Raw genomic sequence first — 24,423 nt, forward strand, 5'->3', positions numbered from 1 at the left:
CTGAGACAGAGAATTGCTTGAACCCTGGAGGCAGAGGTTGCAGTGAGCTGAGATCACACCACTGCACTCCAGTCTCAGTGACAGAGCGAGACTCTGTCTCAAAAAATAAATAAATAAAATTTAAAAATAAATAGAAAAATCCGATCTTTCCTGAAATGAGTATATGGGAGAGAAGCGCCCTAGCCATGGAAGCATGTGACTGGGGCTGGCCGCGATGGCTCACGCCGGTAATCCCATTACTTTGGGAGGCCAAGGCAGGTGGATCACCTGAAGTCACGTGTTCAAGACCAGCCTGACCAACATGGTGAAACCCCATCTCTACTAAAAGTACAAAAATCGGCCGGGCGCGGTGGCTCAAGCCTGTAATCCCAGCACTTTGGGAGGCCGAGACAGTCGGATCACGAGGTCAGGAGATCGAGACCATCCTGGCTAACATGGTGAAACCCCGTCTCTACTAAAAAATACAAAAAACTAGCCGGGCGATGTGGCGGACGCCTGTAGTCCCAGCTACTCGGGAGGCTGAGGCAGGAGAATGGCGTGAACCCGGGAGGCGGAGCTTGCAGTGAGCTGAGATCCGGCCACTGCACTCCAGCCTGGGCGACAGAGCAAGACTTCGTCTCAAAAAAAAAAAAAAAAAAAGTACAAAAATCAGCAGGGCATGTTGCCACGTGCCTGTAATCCCAGCTACTCGGGAGGCTGAGGCAGGAGAATCGCTTGAATGTGCAAGGTAGAGGTTGTGGTGAGCTGTGGTCACACCACTGCACTCCAACCTGGGCAACAGAGCAGGACTCTGTCTCAAAAAAAAAAAGAAAGGAAAGAAAGAAATTTGTTACTGAGATCTACAGAATGCTGTACTTTTTTTTTTTTCAGTAAGTCAAGCGTTTAGAGGACTCTAGTGAGAAGAATGTCATGTCAGCATGTTCAAGGTGATGAGCATCAGCTAGGATGATCGAGGTTGTTTGCAACAACCTCAGTGGAGAGTGGATAGTGTGGAGAAGGTCTGTGTTAAATGCTACACAGATAACACCATTGGGGACCTTAAGAAGCCCTAGTCTGGGCTGTAACAAGAACAGTCCTTTCAGAACGAGACTCCTGAATAAGTGGTATACAATTTTTAAGGACCACATATATTTGGGGCACTATGAAATCCAGCAGAAGATGAAACTGGAGGGTTTTTTTGTTTGTTTGTTTGGTTTGTTTTGTTTTGTTTTGAGACGGAGTCTCGCTCTGTCGCCCAGGCTGGAGTGCAGGGGCGCTATCTCAGTTCATTGCAACCTCCACCTTCCAGGTTCAACCAATTCTCCTGCCTCAGCCTCCCGAGTAGCTGGGATTATAGGCACCTACCACCATGCCCAGCTAATTTTTGTATTTTTAGTAGAGACAGGGTTTCACCATGTTGGTCAGGCTGGTCTCGAATTCCTAATCTCAGGTAATCTGCCTGCCTCAGCCTTTCAAAGTGCTGGGATTACAGGCGTGAGCCACCACGCCTGGCCAAAACTGGAACTTTATTATCAATAGATTGGAATTCTCTCCCCCTGTCCCACCTTTCTCTCCCACCCTCACCCCCCACACTGGTATACATGCTTGTTTTTTAAAACTCATGTTAATAAAAACTTAGATGTCAGGAAAAAAAAAAGAGTTTAATCATGAAACCAGGGAAGTTTCTACCATTAAGCTCCCGACAGTAACCTAGAGAAATATATCTAACATAAAGAGTTTCCATGGTTAGACAAAAAGCTATATCAGCAACTGAAAAATATAGTCATCCTAAAGAGATCTGACACATCATCTATTCCAACAAAAGATTTTTAAAGTGGCACTGCAGGAGTTGAAATGGTTAATTACCTAGCAGAAATTGATTTCTCTATCTCCGTAACACTCAAAGCAGCTGGCAGGCTATTGCAATAGTCATTCGTTTTCGTGGTGACGAGAATGGTTGCGCCTTCCTCCATGGCTGGGAGTGGAAAGCAATGGTCAGAATCGACCTTTGGTTTATTCTTGATGCAGTCTTCACAGGTGCATTCTTCCACCGTGTACTCCAGGCCTCTTGGAAGAACAATTTCATCACCAGTCCTGCCCTTTTCCAGGTCAATGTTAGCCATGCCCAGGAGACCTGATCCTGATTATGCAGAAACAGAAACATTAACCTAAACTTGACAGAGTGTGTGGTCATGAGAGTCTTACCAGTACACATCGGGACTCAAAGCAATGTGAGAGAGATTTTTTCATTTTTTAGATATGGGGTCTTACTATGTTGCCAGGCTACATTCAAATTCCTGGGCTCAAGCAATCCTCCCACGTTTGCCTCCAGAGTAGTTGGGACTACAGCTCCATGCCACCACACCCAGCTTGAAACAGATCTTTTCAGTAAAAAAGAATGAGTATGTGCTGGGCACGGTGGCTCACATCTGTAATCCCAGCACTTTGGGAAGCCGAGGAGGGCAGATCACTTGTGTTCAGGAACTTGAGACCATCCTGGCCAACATGATGAAACCCTGTCTCTACCAAAAAGTACAAAAATTAGTCGGACGTGGTGGCACATGCCTATAGTCCCAGTTACTCAGGAGGCTGAGGTGGGAGAATCGTTTGAACCCAAGAGGCAGAGATTGTAGTGAGTTGAGATCATGCCACTGCACTCCAGCATGGGCCACAGAGCGAGACTCCGTCTCTAAATAAATAAATACATACATACATAAATAAATGCATACAAAAATAGGGCAGTGGTTGTACATACTAGGGAATCCAATCATGAGCAAAGGTGCTGCAGAAGTATTTTTATCTTAAGAGGCACTTAAGTAGAACATTCATTTTTCTGGGACTAGTTCTCTATTGCTTAAAAAAGATAATTATTTTTTAGATGATTCCTCAAATAATTCAGGAGCAAGTGGTTATTCATTTCTAACATTTTTCAGTAGTAAAGTGTTCACCCAAGGAAACAACACATATTTGTATAATAACATGGCCTTAGATCTTAACAAATATGCTTTTCCTGACAGTAGCAGACCTGGCTAGGAGTTTCTGATAATGTGGCATTTAATCGATGTGCTAACTTCAGACAAAGAGACTGATGTTTCCCAAGAAAGCCTTAGTACTTTCAATAGAGTAATTAACAAGGGAAGAATCCTGGGGAAGGCTGACATTGTAGAAAATCTGCCAAGGTGTCAAAATCAGAGTGAAGATGGCTCACCTCTACCAAGCTCGTTTAATATAACTATGCTCTAACACATTCAAAAGGGCTGTAATGAAGTGAAATAGTCAATGCTAAAAAAAGAAAAGGAACTGAAACTCACAATAGCCATCCACTGGAAACAGATTTCAAAGATTCACCATCAAACCAACCTGTGTTTTTAAACTCATCCTTTAATGGTTCAGAGCTCATCTTCCTTAGCAAAAACGTTAGCACGAAAACTGCCAAAGAAATTATCAAGCTCAGTCCCAAACAGGTCCAGAGAATCGCATTCATTCCTTTCACTGAATTGGTCATACCTTTATGAAAAGAATGTCAGACAGATAATGAGCTGATAACATAATATTCACATCCTTTATTGTTGTTATTTATTTATTTATTTATTTTGAGATGAAGTCTTGCTCTGTTGCCCAGGCTGGAGTGCAGTGGCGCGATCTCAGGTCACTGCAGCCTCCACCTCCTGAGTTCAAGCGATTCTCCTGCCTCAGCCTCCCGAGTAGCTGGAATTACAGACCTGCACCCCCACGCCCAGCTAATTTTTGTATTTTTAGTAGAGACGGGGTTTCACCACGTTGGCCAGCCTGGTCTCAAACTCCCGACCTCAGGTGATCCACCCGCCTCAGCCTCCCAAAGTGCTGGGATTACAGGTGTGAGCCACCACACCCGGCTGTCATACTTGATTGTTTTGCTAAAATAATCAATTATGGATTATTTTGTTAGCAAAATAATCAAGTATGGACTTTTTCCATTCAATCACCTTAATTAATGAACATTGACTTTTAAATTCTAAATATCACTTAACTACAAGAGCTGATATTTTTTTTAAAATCTATGTTGCTAATAGTGCTGAATCATATCGAGTTCAGTTCCAAATAATTACATTGTTTCTGTAAACGTTAAAATTATTGCCTTGCTTCCTTTCTCTTTTTGATTCAAGAAAACTCACCATCATGCCCATTATGTTGATTCTCTGAATAAGCAGTCCATAGAGACAGAAGAGTTCACACCAATGAATAATCGTTCAAGCGACATTACTTACTTGCATTGCAATAACGCTGACATGTTAGAGGAGGAGTACTAGAACATCGAAGTTGACAAGGTTTGCAATCATGCAACAAACTGTCAAAATACTCATTTTGGGAGCACTGCCGAGCCATCTGCAACATGATCACGAAAAGAAAACAAGGGAGCTACAGAAAAAACAGCCTGGAAGGACAAGTAATATCTCCACAAGAATTCCGGAGCAAATGCAGCAAGAGCAGCTAGAATGTCGAGAACTATGAACTTGGCCTGCTTCGTGGGTTCTTACGGGGCCGTCTGTTTCTTCGCGGCAGCTAAGGATTTGAATACCACATCTAATACAAGTTTCTAAGTTTGAGTCGTGGACGGGGTAAGAGACAGGGTGTAAATATCGGGGCAAATCACATCTGAAACAGAAACTGCTATTTATAGAAGAAATTTCTCAGCCAGGTGACAGTTGCAAGATGCAGACAAGCCCACGGCATCAAGCCGTGTTCAGTAACAGTTTCTGGAACATCTGTTAATGAGCTGTACTGTGTGAGAGGCGCCAGGGAGATAGACAAGACAAGGTCTGTGCTGTGCCCCTTAAGATCTTAACATTGAGGCCAGGCGCAGGGACTCACAACAGTAATCCCAGGACTTTGGGAGGCCAAGGCAAAATGATTACTTGAGCCTAGGAGCTCAAAACCAGCCTGGGCAACATGGCAAAACCCTGTCTTTACTAAAACATTTTAAAAATTAGTCGGGTGTGGGCTGGACGCTGTGGCTCACTCTTGTAATCCCAGCACTTTGGGAGGCCAAGGTGGTTGGATCATTTGACATCAGGAGTTCCAGAACAGCCTGGCCAACATGGTGAAACCCCGTCTCTACCAAAAATACAAAAATTAGCCACGCATGGTGGCAGGCACCTATAATCCCAGCTACTGAGGTGGCTGAGTCAGGGAGACGTGCTTGAACCCGGGAGGCGGAGGTTGCAGTGAGGATCTATCTTTTTTTGTGATAGAGTCTTTTTTTGAGACTCTATCTCAAAAAAAACAAACTCTACAGAAAGATCAGAGGTGATGCACTAAGGAAGACTCACAATACCACTGACAGAAAAAGAGACATTTAGGGTAAGAGCTCGTGGAAAGAGGGCTGAAGGGAAGATAGGTTTGGGGTATTATAATAATAATGCAATAATCTATGTTCCATTGTTGAAAATTTACAAATACAGATGAGCAGATAAAAAACCATTTTAAAAATCCACAGTCCAAGCATCCACAAGTAATCACTGCTAACACCTAGTGTATCCCAGAAGTTGCAAACAGGCCTGCTGAAGTGATGTCTTTTGTTTCAATGATCCCTGAATTCTAGATAGATAGATTTATATAGTGCATTTTTCTGTTTACATAAATGAAGTACTTGAATTTGCCTTTTTTTTTTTTTCTTTTTTTTAGGCAGGGTCTCACACTGTCGCCCAGGCTGAGTGCCGTGGCACGATCACAGCTCACTGCAGCCTCCACCTCCTGGGTTCAGGCGATCTTCCCACCCCAGCCTTCCAAGTAGCTGGGACTACAGACATGTGCCAGCATACCTGGTAAGTTTTGTATTTTTTGTAGAGATGGGTTTTTGCCATGTTTCCCAGGTTGCTCTCAAACACTTGGGGTCAAGTGATCCACCTACCTCGGCCTCCCAAAGTGCTGGGATTACAGGTGTGAGCCACTAAGCCCGTCTTGAATTTGCTTTTAACGATACTGAGTGAAATACCCGTATAGAGATGTCCAGAGGTTTGTCAGAAATGCAGGACTCAAGTAAAATTTGAGGGAATGACAAACTCCTAATTCCGTATAGTGATTATCTGTGGGGTGAGTGGTGGGGAAGAAGGGGAGCACAAAAGAGGCTCCACCTGTGTTTATTATATTTTCTTTATTAAGCTGAATGGTAGAAACATTGATATTTGTTGTTTTCCTTTTGTTGTATTTTTGTTATTCTTTACACTTTCTTAAGGCCCAAGGAGTGTGCCAAGGAAACCTGCCATCCTTTCTACTTTATTCCATCCTCCAAGCGCCCCATCCTTTAAAAAATTATTCCTTTTTTTTTTTTTTTTTTTTTTTTTTTTATGAGCTGAAATTTCACTCTTGTTGCCCAGGCTGGAGTGCAGTGGCACGATCTCGGCTCACTGCAACCTCCACCTCCCAGGTTCAAGTGATTCTCTTGCCTCAGCCTCCTGAGTAGCTGGGATTACAGGCATGTGCCACCACGCCCAGCTAATTTTTCCATTTTTAGTAGAGACAGGGTTTCACCATGTTGGTCAGGCTGGTCTCGAACTCCTGACCTCAGGTGATCCACCCGCCTTGGCCTCCCAAACTGCTGGGATTACAGGCACGAGCCCCCTCGCCTGGCTGATAATTTTTTTTTTTTTTTTGAGACGGAGTCTCACTCTGTCGCCAGGCTGGGGTACACTGGATCTGCAACCCCTGCCTCCCTGGTTCAAGCGATTCTCCTGCCTCAGCCTCCCAAGTAGCTGGGATTACAGGCGCACACCACCACAGCCAGCTAACATTTGTATTTTTAGTAGAGACAGGGTTTCACCTTGTTGGCCAGGATGGTCTCGATCTCCTGACCTCGTGATGTACCCGCCTTGGCCTCCCAAAGTGCTGGAATTACAGGCATGAGGCATCATGCCTAGCCATTGATAATTCTTATTTTTAAAATTAATATTATTAAAAAATAAGTATTCAAACAGTACCAAAGATTTTTTAATGAAAAGTAAGTCTTTTCCTACCCTAGATTTCCTATCTCTTGCCAGAGGCAGTAATTACTATCAGTCTTCTTTCTCTTTTTTTTTTTTTTTTTTTTTTTGAGATAGAGTCTCACTCCGCCACCCAGGCTGGAGTGCAGGGGCTCTATCTCGGCTTACTGCAAGCTCCGAATCCCGGGTTCACACCATTCTCCTGCCTCAGCCTCCAGAGGAGCTGGGACAATAGGCGCCCACCACCACGTCCGGCTAATTTTGTTTTTGTATTTTTAGTAGAGACAGGGTTTCACCATGTTAGCCAGGATGGTCTCGATCTCCTGACCTCGTGATCCGCCTGCCTCGGCCTCCCAAAGTGCTGGGATTACCGGCATGAGCCACCGCGCCCGGACTTTTTTTTTTTTTTAAGACAGGGTATTGCTCTGTTGCCCCGGCTGGAGTGCAGTGACACCATCAGGGTTCACTGCAGCCTCCACCTTCTGGGCTCAAGCCATCCTCCCACCTCAGCTGAGTAGCTAGAACTACGCACATGCCACCATGCCCAGCTAATTTTTGTATTTTTTTTGTAGAGATGAGATTTCATCATGTTGCCCATGTTTTGTAGAGATGAGATTTCATCATGTTGGTCTCGAACTCCTGAGCTCAAGTGATCCTCCTGCCTCAGCCTCCCAAAGTACTGAGATTACAGGTGTAAGCCACAGCGCCCAGTCAAGACTATCAGTCTTCTGCCTTTCCAAATAGAGCCTCTGTTTATGTCTGTCTATTCAGACCCTACCTATTATATTTGTATCCACCCAGGAGGCAGCTAGAGCATATTATACAACTGTTCATACGTTGCTTTTTTTTTTTTTTTTTTTTTTGAGACAGAGTCTCCCTCTGTCGCCCAGGCTGGAGTGCAGTGGCGAAATTTCGGCTCACTGCAACATCCACCTCCCAGGTTCAAGCCATTCTCTTGCCTCAGCCTCCCTAGTAGCTGGGATTACAGGTGCGTGCCTCCAGGCCTGGCTAGTTTTTGTATTTTTAGTAGAGACGGGGTTTCACTGTGTTGGCCAGGCTGGTCTCAAACTCCTGACCTCAAGTGATCCACCCACCTTGGCCTCCCAAAGTGCTGGGATTACAGGTGTGAGCCACTGCGCCTGGCTGCTTTTTGTATTTTTAAAGTAGTACATAATAAATGCTAAAATCATGAAAATAAAATGCAGAAATTTAAACAATACTTTTTTTTTTTTTTTAAATGCAGGACTTGAGCCTAGGAAAGATCTTGAACTTAGATACTGATCAAAACCTCACATTCCTCTGGGGTCCAGGCAGTGAAGTAAGTGGGTGAGGCTGCCTTGGCAGGACAGGGAGAAGCTGAAGCAGCTGGCCCAGGAGGCTCCACTCCCTCAGCCTCTGCCAGATAGCTGACCTTTGGAAGACCGGCAAAGAAGACAGGAGAAACGTGATTAGAGAAATAGGGAGAGAACAAAAATTATCTCCCAGGCCAGGTGCGGTGGCTTACGCCTGTAATCCCAGCACTTTGGGAGGCTGAGGCGGGCGGATCACCTGAGGTCAGTAGTTCGAGACCAGCCTGGCCAACATGGTGAAACCCCATCTCTACTGAAAATACAAAAATTAGCCAGGTGTGGTGGTGTGCACCTGTAATCCCAGCTACTTGGGAGGCTGAGGCAGGAGGATCGTTTGATCCTGGGAAGCAGAGGTTGCAGGGAGCCAAGATTGCACCACTGCACTGCAGTCTGGACTACAGAGTGAGACCTGCCTCAAAAAAAAAAAAAAAAAAAAAACTCCCGTAACAGTCAAGCAAGGAGAGATTTTAGCCTGAGTTACGGGGTGGAGTCAAATTCTACAGGAAGATTGGGGCGACGCACTAAAGAAGCAGGTCATTGGTGGCCTTTGAGTGTGTCCCTGATGCAAGCCAGATGGTAGATATTTAAGGAGTAGTGAGGAAGAGGAAGCAACCAATAGGAGCCATGCCTGAGGCCAGGCGCCGTGGCTCACACCTGTAATCCCAGCACTTTGGGAGGCCAAAGCCGGCGGATAACTGGCGAATTCCGGTCAGGAATTCGAGACCAGCCTGGCCAACATGGTGAAACCCCGTCTCTACCAAAAATACAAAAAAATTAGCCGGGCATGGTGGTGCGCGCCTGTAATCCTAGCTACTTGGTAGCCTGAGGCAGGACAGTTGCTTGAACCCGGGAGGCAGAGGTTGCAGTGAGCTGAGATCGTGCCACTGCACACTCCCGCCTGGGCGACAGAACGAGACTCCGTCTCAAAAAAAAAAAAAAAAAAAAAAAGGAGCCATACCTGGGAAGCGAGGAGAAGCCAGAGGAAGAAAGCTTTGATAACTCTTTGGAAAGAAAACACTATTGTGTCTGACAGATATACTTGCTCAGGTACTTAAAATCGCATGTACAGTGTAGTTCACTGCAGCATCATATCTATTCATAAGAGCCTAGAACAACCTAACTGTTTGTCACTGGGAGCCTCACAGTGGAAGACTATGGCCATCAAAAAGAATGAGACAGATGTGTTCTCATATGAAAGATAAATCGCTAAGTGAAAAACACGAAATACAGATTGGGCACCGTGGCTCTCACCTGTAATGCCAGCATTTTGGTAGCCCGAGGTAGAAGAATCACTTGAGCCCAGTAGTTAGAGACAGCCTGGGCAACACAGGGAGACTCTTTCTCTACAAATAATTTAAAAATTAGCTAGGTGTGGTAGTGCATGCCTGTGGTCCCAGCTACTAGGGAGGCTGAGGCAGGAGGATCACCTGAACCTAGGAGGTTGAGGCTGCAGTGAACCATGGTTGTGTGCTACTGCACTCCAACCTGGGCAACAGAGCAAGACTCTGTCTCAAATAAAATGAAATTTTAAAAAATAGGTAGCGTCTGAATAGATAGACGTAAACAGAGGCTTTATTTGCAAACATAGAAAGAAGACTGATAGACTGTCTCTGGCAATAGACAAAATCTAAAGAAAGAAAAAGACTCACTTTTCATTGAAAAATCTTTGGTAGTGTTTGAATACTTTTTTTTAATAATATGATTTTTTTTTTTTTTTTTGAGACAGGGTCTCCCTCTGTCACCCAGGTTGGAGTGTAGTTGTGTGATCACAGCTCACTGCGGCCTGAAATTCCTAGGCTCAGACAATCCTCCTGCCTCAGCCTCCCATGTAGCTGGGACTACGGTAGTACACCACCATGCACAGCAATTTTTTTTCTTTTTAATTTTTTTTAGGGGCCGGGTCTTGCTCTGTTGCCCAGGCAAGTCTTGAACTCCTGGCCTCAAGCGATTCTCCCACTTCAGCCTCCCAAAGTGCTGGGATTACATGTGTGAGCCACTGTGCCTGGCTAGGAGCATGATTTTGAAATAAGGATTTTTTTTTAAAGTTTTATGAGACTGGTGCTGATGTAATCACATCACCAAAAGAGTGCTGTGTTTGCCCTCGCATGACATGGAAAGAACAGAGAGGAATCCAGTACTCACGCCTGCCTCAAGCTTCACTTGTTACTCACAGCTCTAAGGAAGCAAAGTGGTGCTGGAAACTCTCAAAGTCATTAATAGCTTCTTCTGCCATGGCCTGAGCCCCAGCACCAAATGCTTGGCTGCCCATTCACAGAGGCAAGAGCCATACAGGGGCAACCTAAACCCTTCCACGAGCTCCCCCTGCAAAGCCCCACTTTGGCAAACAGACATTCCTGATTCTAGATCCACTGGTTGGTGACTCCTCTGGTCCCACTCCCAGATCTTCACCTCCCCAGATCCTGCAATAATTGTGCAAAGTCTCATTCCTTCCCTTATCCCATAACACTCACCCATGGTGGCTCAGTTCCCCACACCAACCCTGACTGTTACCATCTCTTTAACCTTGATATTTTCAACCTGCAGGCTTTCTTATTTTGCTTTGTTTTTGAGACAGGGTCTCACTCTGTTAGTGAGATCAAAGCTCACTGCAGCCTCAACCTCCCCGGCCCAAGTGATCATCATCCCACTTCAGTCCCCTGAGTAGCTGGGACTATAGGCACATGCCACCTTGCCTGGCTAGGTTTTTTATTTAACTTTATTTTTTGCAGAGATGCGGATCTCACTGTGTTGCCCAGGCTGGTCTCAAACTCCTAGACTCAAGGCATCCACCCTACTTGGCCTCCCAAAGTGCTAGGATTATAAGCATGAGCCACCATGCCTGGCCTATGATTTTTTTTTTTTTTTTTTTTTTTAACAGAGTCTCGCTGTGTCTTCCAGGCTGGACTGCAGTGGTGTGATCTGGGCTCACTGCAGCCTCCGCCTCCCAGGTTCAAGCACGTCTCCTGCCTCAGCCTTCCTGAGTAGCTGGGATTACAGGCACCCACCACCACACCCAGTTTAATTTTGTGTTTTTAGTAGAGGTGAGGTTTCACCATGTTGGCCAGGCTGGTCTTGAACTCCTGACCTCAGGTGATCCGCCCACCACAGCCTCCCAAAGTGTTGGAATTACAGGAGTGAGCCACCGCACCCAGCCAGCATTTTCATTGTGTACTGGGTCCCACAAGTTAAGTAGTCAGTCCTGAGTGACTCAATAAAGACAATGTTAGAAAGTTCTCATCATAGGCTTTGGATTTGTGTCAGGTTATTTGGGGAGAGTTTGCAAAAACACGGCTTAACTGATGTTGGCAGGATATGCGGGGGATTCTGTAATTGGGGGATGTCTAAGTATCAGTAGAATTCTCCAGAGAAACAGAACCAATAGAAGATATAGAGCTAGAGACAGAGATTTACTTTAAGGAATTGCTTCATGCAATTGTGGGAGCTGGCAAGTCCAAACTCCGTAGGGCAGGCCAGCAGACTGAAAATCCAGGTAACAGTGGATGTTGCAGTCCTGAGTTTGAAATCCACAGGGCAAACCAGGCAGGCCGGAAACTCAGAGAGGGTGTCTGTGTTTCAGTCTTGAGGCTGAATTCCTTTTTTTTTCAGGAAATGTTGGTCTTTGCTCTTAAGGCCTTCACCTGATTGGATGAAGCCCACCCACATTATGGAGGGCAATGTCCTTTGTTCAAAGTCTACTGATTTAAGGGCCAGGCATGTTGACTCAGGTCTGTAATCCCAGCACTTTGGGACGCTGAGGCAGGCAGACCACTTGAGGTCAGGAGTTTAAGACCAGCCTGGCCAACATGGTGAAACCCTGTCTCCACTAAAAAAAATACAGAAATTAGCTGGGTATGGTAGCACATGCCTGTAATCCCAGCTACTCAGGAGGCTGAGGCAGGGGAATCACTTGAACCCGGGTGGCAGAGGTTGTAGTGAGCCAAGATCACACCACTGCACTCCAGCCTGGGCAATAGAGCGAGACTCCATGTCTGGGGGGGAAAAAAAAAAAACACACACACAAAAAAAGGCCAGGTGCAGTGGCTCATGCCTGTAATCCCAGCACTTTGGAAGGCTGAGGTGGGCAGATCACGAGGTCAGGAGTTCAAGATCAGCCTGACCAACATGGTGAAACCCCGTCTCTACTAAAAATACAAAAATTAGCCAGGCATAGTGGTGTGTGTAATCCCAGCTACTCAGGAGGCTGAGGCAGGAGAACTGCTTGAATCCGGGAGGCGGAGGTTGCAGTGAGCCGTGATTGCACTGCTGCACCCTAGCCTGGGTGAGAGAGTGAGAATCTGTCTCAAAAAAAGAAAAAGAAAAAGAAAAAAGATGAGAGCTCTCCGTGAGCACGTAACTAGACAAGTCCATGTGAGGACACAGCGAGAAGCTGGCTGTCTACAGGACAGGAGGCAAGCCCTCACCAAGCACTACATTTGTCAGCATATTGATTTGGGACTTCCTTGTCTCCAGAACTGTGAGAAATAAATCTCTGTTCTTCAAGCCAACAGTCTATGATATTTTGTTTTTATTTATTTTCTTTCTTTTCTTTTTTTTTTTTTTTTTTTTTTTTAGGTGGAGTCTTTCTCTGTCACCCAGGCCTAAACTGCAGTGGTGCAATCTCGGCTCACTGCAACCTCCACCTCCTGAGTTGAAGTGTTTCTCCTGCCTCAGCTTCCCAAGTAGCTGGGACTATAGGTGCACACCACGCCCAACTCATTTTTGTATTTTTAATAGAAACGGGGTTTCATCACTTTGGCCAGGCTGCTCTTGAACTCCTGACCTCAAGTGATCTGCCCGCCATCACCTCCCAAATTGCTAATTGCTGGGATTACAGACATAAGCCACTGCATCTGGACCTTTTTTTTTTTTTTTTTTTTTTGAGACAGAGTCTCGCTCTATTGCCCACCTGGAGTGCAGTGGCATGATCTTGGCGCACTGCAAGCTCTGCCTCCCGGGTTCACGCCATTCTCCTGCCTCAGCCTCCCGAGTAGCTGGGGCCTGCCACCATGCCCAGCTGGTTTGTGTATTTTTAGTAGAAATAGGGTTTCACTGTGTTAGCCAGGATGGTCTCAATATCCTGACCTTGTGATCTGCCTGCCTCAGCCTCCCAAAGTGCTGGGATTACAGGCTTGAGCCATCTTTTTTTCCTGATAGAGACAGGGTCTCCCTCTCCCAGGCTGGTCTCAAACTCCTGGGCTCAAGCGATCCTCCTGCCTCAGCCTCTCAAAGTACTGGAATTACAGATGTGAGCTGCCACGCCCAGCCAGTATTTCATTATAGCAGCGCAAGTAGACTAAGACAGACATGTTTCATGAATGAGAAATAAACCCCTGAGATGTGGGTGGTGTTTGTTATTGCAGCAAAACCTCATCTATCCTGACCGATAGAGTCCAAAGCTGTTGCATTAACTCCTGTACAATACTGTCTCTTTACTTGCACTAAAAACTTCATTTTAAAATTTTTTTTTTTTTTTTTTTTTTTTTTGAGCTACAGTCTCACTCTGTCACCCAGGCTGAAATGCAGTCCTGCAATCTCAGCTCACTGCATCCTCCGCCTCCCGGCTTCAAGCAATTCTCCTGCCTCAGCCTCCCAAGTAGCTGGAACTACAGGCATGTGCCAACACACCTGGCTAATTTTTGTATTTTTAGTAGAGACAGGGTTTCACCATGTTGGCCAGGCTGGTCTCGAACTCCTGACCTCAGGCAATCTGCCCACCTTGGCCTCCCAAAGTGCTAGGATTACAGGCATGGCCACTACACCTGGCAAAAACTTCTTTATGATAACTATATCTCTATACGAATGAGCAAACCCTTTCTAGTGCATGCAGTTCAAAATGAAAGAAGCCTGAAAAGAACACAAAACTAACAAGAACACAAATGAACATCAGGCAACAAGTTAGAAATACTGGCCCTCTGGCATACCCATAAACTGCACACAGGTTAGTTTCTTCTTCAACGTGAAACAGCCTGAAGGAGGTGAGCCTTGCACTTAGGGGAGCTGGAGGAGATGAAACAGTTTGGAGCTGGGGTCTGAAAAGGAGGGAGCCCAGGAGCCCTGCTCAGCAAGTCCTGCAAAGGCAGAGTCCAGTGCAAAGACCTTCTTCCTCCCTCCCTCTCCCTCGGACTTAGATCTTTGCACGTTCCTCAGAAGCCTTATTTGCTTACCAACATGAAAAGGCGAATTTGACATGGGGCCAATTCTCGAGGCTCTCTGCTTGTTTTCCACAAAGATTCCCTTTGAAGATCAGCTCCTCTGAACTGCTCTCCCTCCACGCTATCAGAAGTGCCACATTCTGTCGGCTTTTTAGAATTTTTCAATGCGGCTTCACTCTGATTTCCAGGGTGCCTTGACTGTTGGCAACTGGAAGGCTCATGGTGAAGTTTAATTTTTCTTTTTTCCTTTTTTTGGGGGACGGAGTTTAGCTCTTGTCACTCAGGCTGGAGTGCAGTGGTGCAATCTGGGCTCACTGCAACCTCTGCCTCCTTGGTTCAAGCGATTCTCCAGCCTCAACCTCCCGAGTAGCTGGGATTACAGGAGCCCGCCACCACGCCCAGCTAATTTTTTGTATTTTTAGTAGAGACGGGGTTTCATCATGTTGGCTAGGCTTGTCTTGAAATCCTGACCTCTCATGTGATCCACCCACCTCGGCCTCCTAAAGTGCTGGGATTACAGGCGACACCCACCGCGCCCGGCCTAATTTTTAATTTTTTTGTAGAGATGAGGTCCCACTATGTTGCCCATGACTGGTCTCAAACTTCTGGGCTCATGAGATCCTCCCGTCCACGCCTCCCAAAGTCCTAGGATTACAGGCGTGAGCCACCACACTCAGCCTGACTTTATTATTATTATTTTTTACAGTAGTTCTAGATTCATATCCCCTCTATCATAAGAGGAGTGAGTATCAAGCACGCACACGCAGCTCAAAACACTTTGCCCAGCCACACCCCCATGGGAGACAGCAGTGACAAATCTTTAGCAATAAATGAAAGTTTAACTAAGCTATGCTACGTTAAGGGCTGGTTAATTTCGTGCCAGCCACCGTGGTCATACGATTAGCCCGAGTCAATAGGAATCGGCGTAGAGGGTGTTTTAGATCTGATGCAATAAAGCTAAACTCTATCTAAACTGTAAAACCCTAGCTGATGTAAAATAAACTATGAAAGTGGCTTTAAAACTTCTGAACACACAATAGCCAAGGCCCAAAATGGGATTAGACACCCCACTACAGAGATATCCCATATACCTCTTGCCTGTACACATGCACAGCATCCCTGATGATCAAAATCCCCCAGCAGTACAGTACATTTGTTGCAATCAACAAACCTACATTGCCAAATCATTGTCATCCAAGTCCATAGTCTACATTAGGGTTCACTCTTGGTGACGTGTATCCATCATCATAGAATCATACAGAGTAGTTTTACTGCCCTGAAACTCTTCTGCTTCCTTTCTCCTCATCCCTCCCCACCTAATCCCTGCAATGACTGTTTTTTTTACTGTCTCCATAGTTTTGCCTTTTCCAGAATGTCATCTTTGAAATCATACAGTATGTCACCTTTTTATTTATTTATTTATTTTTTTGAGGCAGAGTCTCTCTCTGTCACCCAGGCTGAGTGCAGTGGCATAATCTCAGCTCACTGCAAGCTCCGCCTCCTGGGTTCACACCATTCTCCTGCCTCAGCCTCCCGAGTAGCTGGGATTACAGGTGCCTGCCACCACACCCGGCGAATTTTTTTTTTTTTTTTTCCTAGTAGAGACGGGGTTTCACCGTGTTAGCCAGGATGGTCTCGATCTCCTGAGCTCGTGATCCGCCCTCCTCAGCCTCCCAAAGTGCTGGGATTACAGGCTTGAGCCACCGCGCCCGGCCGGATTTCTTTCATTTAGTAATATGCATTTAACTTTCTTCCATGTCTTTTCACACTTCGATAGCTTATTTCTTTTTAGCCCTGAGTAATATTCTGTCATCTAGATGTACCACAGTTTAGTTATCCATTCACCTACTAATGAACATCTTAGTTGCTTCCAAGTTTTGGAAATTATGAGTAAAACTGCTATAAACTTTAATTTCTGTTTCTTTTTTTTTTTTTTTTTTTTGGGAAAGGGTCTCCCCTTTTCCCCCCGGTTGGGGTGGGGTGGCGCAATCTCGGCTCACTGCAAGCTCTGCCTCCCGGGTTCATGCCATTCTCCTGCCTCAGCCTCCTGAGTAGCTGGTACTACAGGCGCCCGCCACCACGCCCAGCTAAATTTTTTTTGTATTTTTAGTAGAGATGGAGTTTCATCATGTTAGCCAGGATGGTCTGGATCTCCTGACCTCATGATCCACCCGCCTCGGCCTCCCAAAGTGCTGGGATTACAGGCATGAGCCAGTGCACCCAGCCCCTACTGACACCTTGATTTCAGACTTCTGTCTTCCAGAGTTGGGAGATAATTAATTCTATGTTTGTTTGTTTGTTTGAAATGGGGTCTCACTCTATTGCCCAGGCTGGAGTGCAATGGCACAGTCAGAGCTCAAGGAATCCTCCTGCCTCAGCCCCCTAAGCAGCTGGGACCACAGGTGTGTATTTATTTATTTATTTATAGAGGCAAGTCTCACTGTATTGCCTGGGCTGGACTCAAACTCCTGGGATCAAGTGATCCTCCTGCCTCAGCCTCCCAAGTAGCTGAGACCACAGGTGCATGTCACCATAACTGGCTAATTTTTTTTTTAAGAGATAGGGTCTCACTATGTTGTCCAGGGTCATCCTGAACTCTGGGGCTCAAGTAATTCTACCACCTCAGCCTCCCAAAATGCTGGGATTACAGGCATGAGCCACTGTGCCCAGTCTTTTTTTTTTTTTTTTTGACACCAAAGTTGTGGTCCTTTGTTACAGGGAAGGAAGGAAGGAAGGAAGGAGGCAGGGAGGGAGGGAGGGAGGGGAGCAGGGAGGGAGGGAGAGGGAGGGAGGAAGGGAGGAAGGAAGGAAGGAGAGAAAGGAGAGAAAGAGAAAGAAAGAAAGAAAAAGAAAGAAAGAAAGAAAGAAAGAAAGAAAGAAAGAAAGAAAGAAAGAAAGAAAGAAAGAAAGAAAGAAAGAAAGAAAGAGAAAGAGAGAGAGAAAGAAAGAGAGAAAGAAAGAAAGAAAGTTACTGTAACATATAGGCAAGGCTCAGTGGCTCATGCCTGTAACCCCAGCACTTTGGAAGGCCGAGGACAGGCTGTGTCAGCAAGGCCCTGCTCTCTCTGTAGCTTCTACTCAAGGATCCTAGCAAACAAATGCAGAAGGTGAGATTCAGTCTGGAACCCATCAGGTAGAGAGAAGGCAGCCCTGTGACCCAGCTGGGAAGAGTGCCCTAGGCAAAGGGGACTGCAACAGTGATACCCCTGAGGCAAGGAGGGACTCAGTTGAGCTGGAGGACCCGTAAGAGGCCCTGTGTGGCTGGAGCATATTGGAAGTGAGAATAGAGGGGCGAGCAGGTCACCGATCAGGCAGGGCCCTGAAGGATTAGGAGTCAGAGTTTTAGTCCCAGTGCACTGGGAGGCTCTGGTGCATTTGGAGAAAGGGAGTGTTGTGGTCCAATTACAGCATAGAAACTATTTCACTTAACTCTATGGTGACAAGGAACATAGATTTGGTGCTAAACTGCAGGGGTGGGGGTGGAGGGGTGTGTGTGTGGTGTATGCGTGTGTGTGGTGTGTATGTGTGGTATGTGTGTGTGTGGTGTGTGTGTGTGTGTTCTAACAACACTGTATTAGCCTAAATTCCCTGGGAAATGGAGCCTTAGGCAAGGATGGAAGTGCTAATGCTTTATCTGGGAGACACAAACAGTGCAGGAACGATGAGAGAAAAGGAAAGTGAAGAAAGGGAGGATGGAAAGTGATATAAATAATGAGGGCTATGGGCAGAATTGGGTCCCCCCAAAATTCATAAGTTGAATTTGTTTCTTCCTTTTTTTTTTTTTTTTTTTTTGAGACAGAGTCTTGCTCTGCCACCCAGGCTGGAGTGCAGTGGCGTGATCATAGCTCACTGCAGCCTCGACCTCTTGGGCTCAAGTGATCCTCCCACCTCAGCCTCCCGAGCAACTGGGACCATGGGCACACACCACCACACCCAGCTAATGTTTTCTTTCCCTTTTTTTTTTTTTTTTTTGAGACAGTCTCACTCTGTTGCCCAGGCTAGAGTACAGTGGTGCAATCTCGGCTCACTGCAACCTCTGCCTCCCTGGTTCAAGCGATTCTCCTGTCTCAGCCTCCCGAGTAGCTGGGATTACAGTTGCATGCCACCACACCTGGCTGATTTTCGTGTTTCTAGTAAAGACAAGGTTTCGCCATGTTGGACAGACTGGTCTTGAACTCCTGACCTCAAGTGATCAGCCCATCTCGGCCAACTAAAGTGCTGGGATTACAGGCGTGAGCCACTGCACCCGGCCATCACTACCATTCTTATATTCTGAGTTAGAACAGAGCATCCCTTTCATTAGATGGCTGGTGCTTTTCAGAAAAGAAATTGACCAGTATTCATGTTTGTATCAACCTCTGCTCCATCACCTAGCAAATGTTTTGCCTATGGGAGCCATCTGGTAGAGACTTGTTTTGTTTTGTTTTTTGGTTTTTTTTTTTTTGAGACCAAGTCTCGCTCTATCGCCCAAGCTGGAGTGCAGTGGCACGATCTCGGCTCACTGCAAGCTCCGCCTCCTGGGTTCACGCCATTCTCCTGTCTCGCCCTCCTGGGTAGCTGGGACTATAGGCACGTGCCACCACACCCGGCTGATTTTTTTTTTATTTTTAGTAGAGACGGGGTTTCACCGTGTTAGCCAGGATGGTCTCGATCTCCTGACTTGTTAAGTAAGTCTATATCCTGTTGTAGGGTATTAGCCCAAAACACTCCCTAGAGCAGGCATCCTAGCTTGTTTTTCTCTTGCCCTCTCCCTACCCCAAGAACCATGCACCCTGTTTCTAGTAGCACCCGTTTAGAACCCATCCCTGCCACATTCTCTGTCATTGAGATTCTGGTGGGGCCTTTAACCACCATTCCTCCTTCTCCCGTCACCTGCCTGGTTTCAGTGGCTGGTGCCCATAATACTGTAAAATATAACCGATTACCATCCCTTGGCCTCTAGTCTGTGGGTGCAGCTGTTAACTCCACCAGAGTCCCTGAACCACAACAAGCTTTTTGCTGAGACATTTGAGAAAGAACCTCTTGTTGCCTTTCCTACTGAATTTGAGAGGGTGGCTGCAACCATTTCATGACCCACTAGCCAGACTTGGTCTCAAAATTGAGCCATGAAACAGAAGGCTGGAACTGAGATGTAAAGAGGGAGAAACAAGCCGTGCCTGGAGTTATGTGAGCCAATACACTCCTTTTTTGCTTAAATCAGTTTGGTTTGTCTTTCTAGCGCTATTTATTTATTTATTTGTTTGTTTGTTTGTTTATTTGACAGGGTCTCGCTCTATTGTCCAGGCTGGAGTACAGTGGTGCGATCTCAGCTCACTACAAACTCCCCCTCCCAGGTTCAAGTGATTCTCCTGCCTCGGCCTCCCAGGTACCTGGGACTGCAGGTGCACACCACCACACCCACCTAATTTTTGTATTTTTCGTAGAGACAAGGTTTTGCCGTGTTGCCCAGGCGTGAGCCACCACGCCCAGCCTAATGCACACTTTCTTTCCCTGACTTGGGCTGTCATTTAGATACAAGTGCAACTGCACAACACAGGGAACTTTCCAACAGGCAGTAATCACCGTGATTTGGGGTCCTGGAAAAGTCCCTTTATGATCATGCAGGCTTGGTCAGGTTCCTTTTTTTTTTTTTTTTTGAGATGGAATTTTGCTCTTGTTGCCCAGGCTGAAGTGCAACGGCGCGATCTCGGCTCACCACAAACTCCACCTTCCAGGATCAAGTAATTCTCCTGCCTCGGCCTCCCGAGTAGCTGGGATTACAGGCACCTGCCACCACGCCTGGCTAATTTTGTATTTTTAGTAGAGATGGGGTTTGTCCGTGTTGGTCAGGCTGGTTTCAAACTCCCGATCTCAGGTGATCTGCCCGCCTCGGCCTCCCAAAGTGCTGGGATTACAGGTGTGAACCGCCACGCTCGGCTTTTTTTTTTTTTTTTTTTTTTTTGAGATAAAAAAGACTAAAGTACAGTGGTGGGATCACGGCTCAGTGTAACCTCCACCTCCAGGGCTCAAGCAGTCGTCCCTCCTCAGCCTTCCAAGTAGCTGAGACTACAAGTATACATCACCATGCTCGGCTACATTTTTTTTTTTTTTTCAGAGACGGGAGTCTCACTACGTTTCCCAGGCTGGTCTTGAACTCCTGGGCTTAAGTGATCCTCCCGCCTAGGCCTCCCAAAGTGCTGGGATTACAGGCATAAGCCACCATGCCCAGCCCAGTTTATTTTACTTTAATACCAGCTTTGAGATATCATTCACATACTGTAAAGATAACTCTTGGTTTTGTTTTTGGTTTTGAGACAGTTCTCATTCTGTTGCCCAGGCTAGAGGGCAGTGGCACAATCATAGTTCAGTGCCACCTCTACCTCCTAGGTTCAAGCAATACTCCCACCTCAACCTCCTGAGTAGCTGGGGCCAATGGTGCACGCCACCACACCTGGTTAATATTTCAATTTTTTTGTAGAGATGGGGTCTTCCTTTGTTGCTGAGGCTGGTCTTGAACTCCTGGGCTCAAGGGACCCTCCCACCTCAGCCTCCCAAAGTATTGAGATTACAGGCATGAGCCACCACATCCAGCAAGATCACTCTCTTAATGTGTATGGCTGGGATCACTTGAGCCTAGGAATTCGAGACCAGCCTAGGCAACATGGCAAAACCCTGTCTCTACCAAGAAAAATACAAAAATTGTCCAAGCACACTGATACACGCCTGTAGTCCCAGCTACTCAGGGGAGGCTGAGGTGGGAGGATTGCTTAAGCCCAGGAGGCAGAGGCAGCAGTGAGCAAACGTGGGCAATTAGAGCCAGACCCTGTCTCAAAAATAAAAAATAGTAAAGAAATAAATAAAGTACATAATTAGGTGAATTTTAGCGTATTCATAGATTCATGCATCAATCATGGTTACCTAATTCCACAACATTTCCATTACCCCCAAAATTAACCTTGTCCCCACTAGCAGTCACTCTCCATTCCCCCTCCTCCAGCCCCTGACAACCACTAACCTACTTTCTTCCTCTGTGGATTTGCTTATTCTGGACATTTCATATAAATGGAATCATACAGTATCATACAGTAGGTGGTCTTTTGTGTCCGGCTTCTTTCACTTCATATAATGATTTCCAGGTTCATCCATGCTGTAGCATGAATCAGTACTTCAGTCCTTCCTACGGCCGAATAATAGTCTGTTCTATGGATATACCAAATTTTGTTCATGTATTCATCAGTTCATGGGTATTTGGGTTATTTTCACTTAGCTATTATGAATAATGCTGCTATGAGCATTCATGTACATTTTTATGGGAACAGGTTTTCTATGTGTATACATATATTTTTTGTTTGTTTTGTTTTGTTTTTGAGATGGAGTCTCGCTCTGTTACCCAGGCTGTAGTGCAGTGGCACAATCTCAGCTCACAGCAACCTCTACCTCCCAGATTTAAGCAATTCTTGTGCCTGAGCCTCCCACGTGCCTTAGCTGGGACTACAGGCACGTGCCACCACACCTGGCTAATTTTTGTATTTTTAGTAGAGACAGGATCTTACCGTGTTGCCCAGGCTGGTCTCAAACTCCTGACCTCAAGTGATTTGCCTGTCTCAGCCTCCTAGAGTGCTGGGATTACAGGCGTGAGCCACCATGCCAGGCCTAGAACTCATTTTTTTAGAAGGATCCTAGCATTCATCCATTCATGAGCTCAGAGGCTTCATGACTTAATCACCTCTTAAAAATCTCACCTCCCAACACTGTTGCACCAGGGATTCAGTTTCCAACGCGTGAATTTTGGGGGACACATTCAAACCACAGCACTGCCTGAGGCCTCAATTCTACCCTCCCAGCCTATGGCGCTTTGGCCAAAAGCCTCTCTGTTTCTCCTATTAACTTTTAGGAGAATTTCTAATTTTAGTAAATGGTAATGACCAGCATGCTCACTTTGCTGAGAGCTCTCCTGGGCTGGCTAGAACGTCAAGGCCTCTTCGTATTTCCGTTTTCAGTCATTTATTCCCTTCCTTGCTGGACCTATTTTTAAAATTTACCAAATCAAACAAAAGCAGTTTCAGAAAAACAGCTGGCCACATCACAGTTTGGTTCAGTTCTACAGAAAGTCTGACTCTGTGAAAGCTCTTTAAAAAAGAAAGGGGCCAGGTGCAGTGGCTCACGCCTGTAATCCCAGCACTTTGGGAGCCTGACGCAGGTGGATCATGAGGTCAGGAGTTTGAGACCAGCCTGGCCAACACAGTGAAACCACTTCTCTACTAGAAATACAAAAAATTAGCTGTGTGTGGTGGAGGGCACGAGTAATCCCAGCTACTTGGGAGGCTGAGGCAGGAGAATCGCTTGAACCCGGGAGGTGGAGATTGCAGTGAGCCAAGATCGCACCACTGCCCTCCAGCCTGGGCGACAATGCGAGACTCTGTTTTAAAAAAAAAAAAAAAAACAGAAAGGTTCCCACTAATGTAGCCTTTCCAATCGATGAGCGCTGCCAACCTTATTAAGTAGTGAGAGCTTTTGTGAGAGTTCTGAGTCAATAGGATGGCAGTTACAATATTTAAATTCAAATTCTTTTCACATATGGGTTTTTTTTTTTTTAGCAGCTAATAGATATTTCCTTTACCTTGCACTCGATTCCCCAAATCTGATATGTGATAATAAAATTATGAATATATGAATAATTTGCACACATTAAATTTTGCAATTGCTCTGAAAAGTGTTACCATGCATTTTTAAATATTTTTTTTGAAATTTCCTGATTAAGAGGTTTCGGAAATCAGTTTGGAGCTATGATTAAAATGAATTCCTTTATTTCTACGTTTAAGATTCTGTCGATGGTGCAGACGACATGATTTTAATGTAAATGTGAGCCTACTTTTAAGTCTTTTACTTAATGTGTTTTCATTGTGAATCTAATGATATGCAAACTCAAGCTTTCAAAATAGATGTCTCTTCCACGTTTCAACAGGCCGAAATGCTAGGCAAACTCTGCTTTTTTCATTATTTTAACAGTTATTGGAAAAGTTCACTTTGGACATGTGATTTTTCTAACACTTATTGCCATCCTCACAGAGGATTCATTTTGTATAGCCTTGTGTCTAGCTTCAATACAAAACAAATGCTGACCTAAATAATGAAAGCTTCCATTCACAGGGCTCTTGGGAGATGCTGTGTGCTGTGCTGCGTATTTTGCAACGAGCTGATCTTCTCATCAATCCGGTAAGGTAGGTGCAATTCTTATTATTACTCCCATTCCACAGATGAGTAGACTAAGGCTGAGGTTGAGAAGTTACAGCTCTTGCCCAGGGTCCAACAGCAAGAATAGGGCAATAGGGCCAGGCGCAGTGGCTCACACCTGTAATCCCGGCATTTTGGGAGGCTGAGGTGGGAGAATCAGATGAGCCCAGGAGTTTAAGACCAGCCGGGCAATATAGTGAGACCTCATCTCTACTAAAAAAAAATTTTTTTTAATTACCCAGGCGTGGTGGCACACACCTGTAGTCCCAGCCACTCAGGAGGCTGAGGCAGGCAGATTGCTTGAGCCTAAAAATTTGAGACAGCAGTGAGCTATGACCATGCTACTGCGCTCCAGCCTGGGTGACAGAGACCATGTCTAAAAAAAAAGAGTAGGGTGGCCGGGCGCGGTGGCTTAAGCCTGTAATCCCAGCACTTTGGGAGGCCGAGACAGGCAGATCACGAGGTCAGGAGATTGAGACCATCCTGGCTAACACAGTGAAACCCCGTCTCTACTAAAAACTACAAAAAACTAGCCGGGCGAGGTGGCGGGCGCCCGTAGTCCCAGCTACTCTGGGAGATTGAGGCAGGAGAATGGCGTAAACCCGGGAGGCAGAGGTTGCAGTGAGCTGAGATCTGGCCACTGTACTCCAGCCTAGGCGTCAGAGCGAGACTCCGTCTCAAAAAAAAAAAAAAAAAAAAAAAAGAGTAGGGCAACGGGTAAAAACTAAAGAGTTTAAAGTAGAAAAGTGAGATCAGATTTGTGTTAAAAAG

At 45.8% G+C, this 24,423-nt stretch overlaps 2 protein-coding genes and 1 long non-coding RNA gene across 4 annotated transcripts in view; 1 reads left to right on the forward strand and 2 right to left on the reverse strand.

Moving 5' to 3' along the window:
- Positions 1–1,955, reverse strand: part of SNX29 (sorting nexin 29) — a 588,023-nt gene extending 586,068 nt beyond the window's left edge. The window contains exon 1 of the mRNA XM_031657934.1: positions 1,846–1,955. The gene's annotated coding sequence lies outside the window, so the exon portion shown is untranslated. The remainder of the gene's footprint in view (positions 1–1,845) is intronic.
- TNFRSF17 (TNF receptor superfamily member 17) lies at positions 1,622–4,566 on the reverse strand. The gene is made up of 3 exons (XM_003916560.5): positions 4,227–4,566; positions 3,340–3,486; positions 1,622–2,119 (listed from the first exon to the last, which is right to left on the reverse strand). Exons 1-3 carry the CDS (start codon positions 4,351–4,353, stop codon positions 1,842–1,844), a joined length of 552 nt encoding a protein of 183 aa, XP_003916609.2. The 5' UTR covers positions 4,354–4,566; the 3' UTR covers positions 1,622–1,841.
- Positions 4,567–5,733: 1,167 nt separating this feature from the next.
- Positions 5,734–24,423, forward strand: part of LOC103880325 — a 38,824-nt gene continuing 20,134 nt past the window's right edge. For both annotated transcript variants that reach the window (XR_004179663.1, XR_004179664.1), the window contains exons 1-2: positions 5,734–5,783; positions 23,569–23,639. This is a non-coding gene — a long non-coding RNA (uncharacterized LOC103880325). The remainder of the gene's footprint in view (positions 5,784–23,568; positions 23,640–24,423) is intronic.

The sequence above is a fragment of the Papio anubis genome, chromosome 18, assembly GCF_008728515.1.
Source record: "Papio anubis isolate 15944 chromosome 18, Panubis1.0, whole genome shotgun sequence".
Lineage (NCBI taxonomy): Eukaryota > Metazoa > Chordata > Mammalia > Primates > Cercopithecidae > Papio > Papio anubis.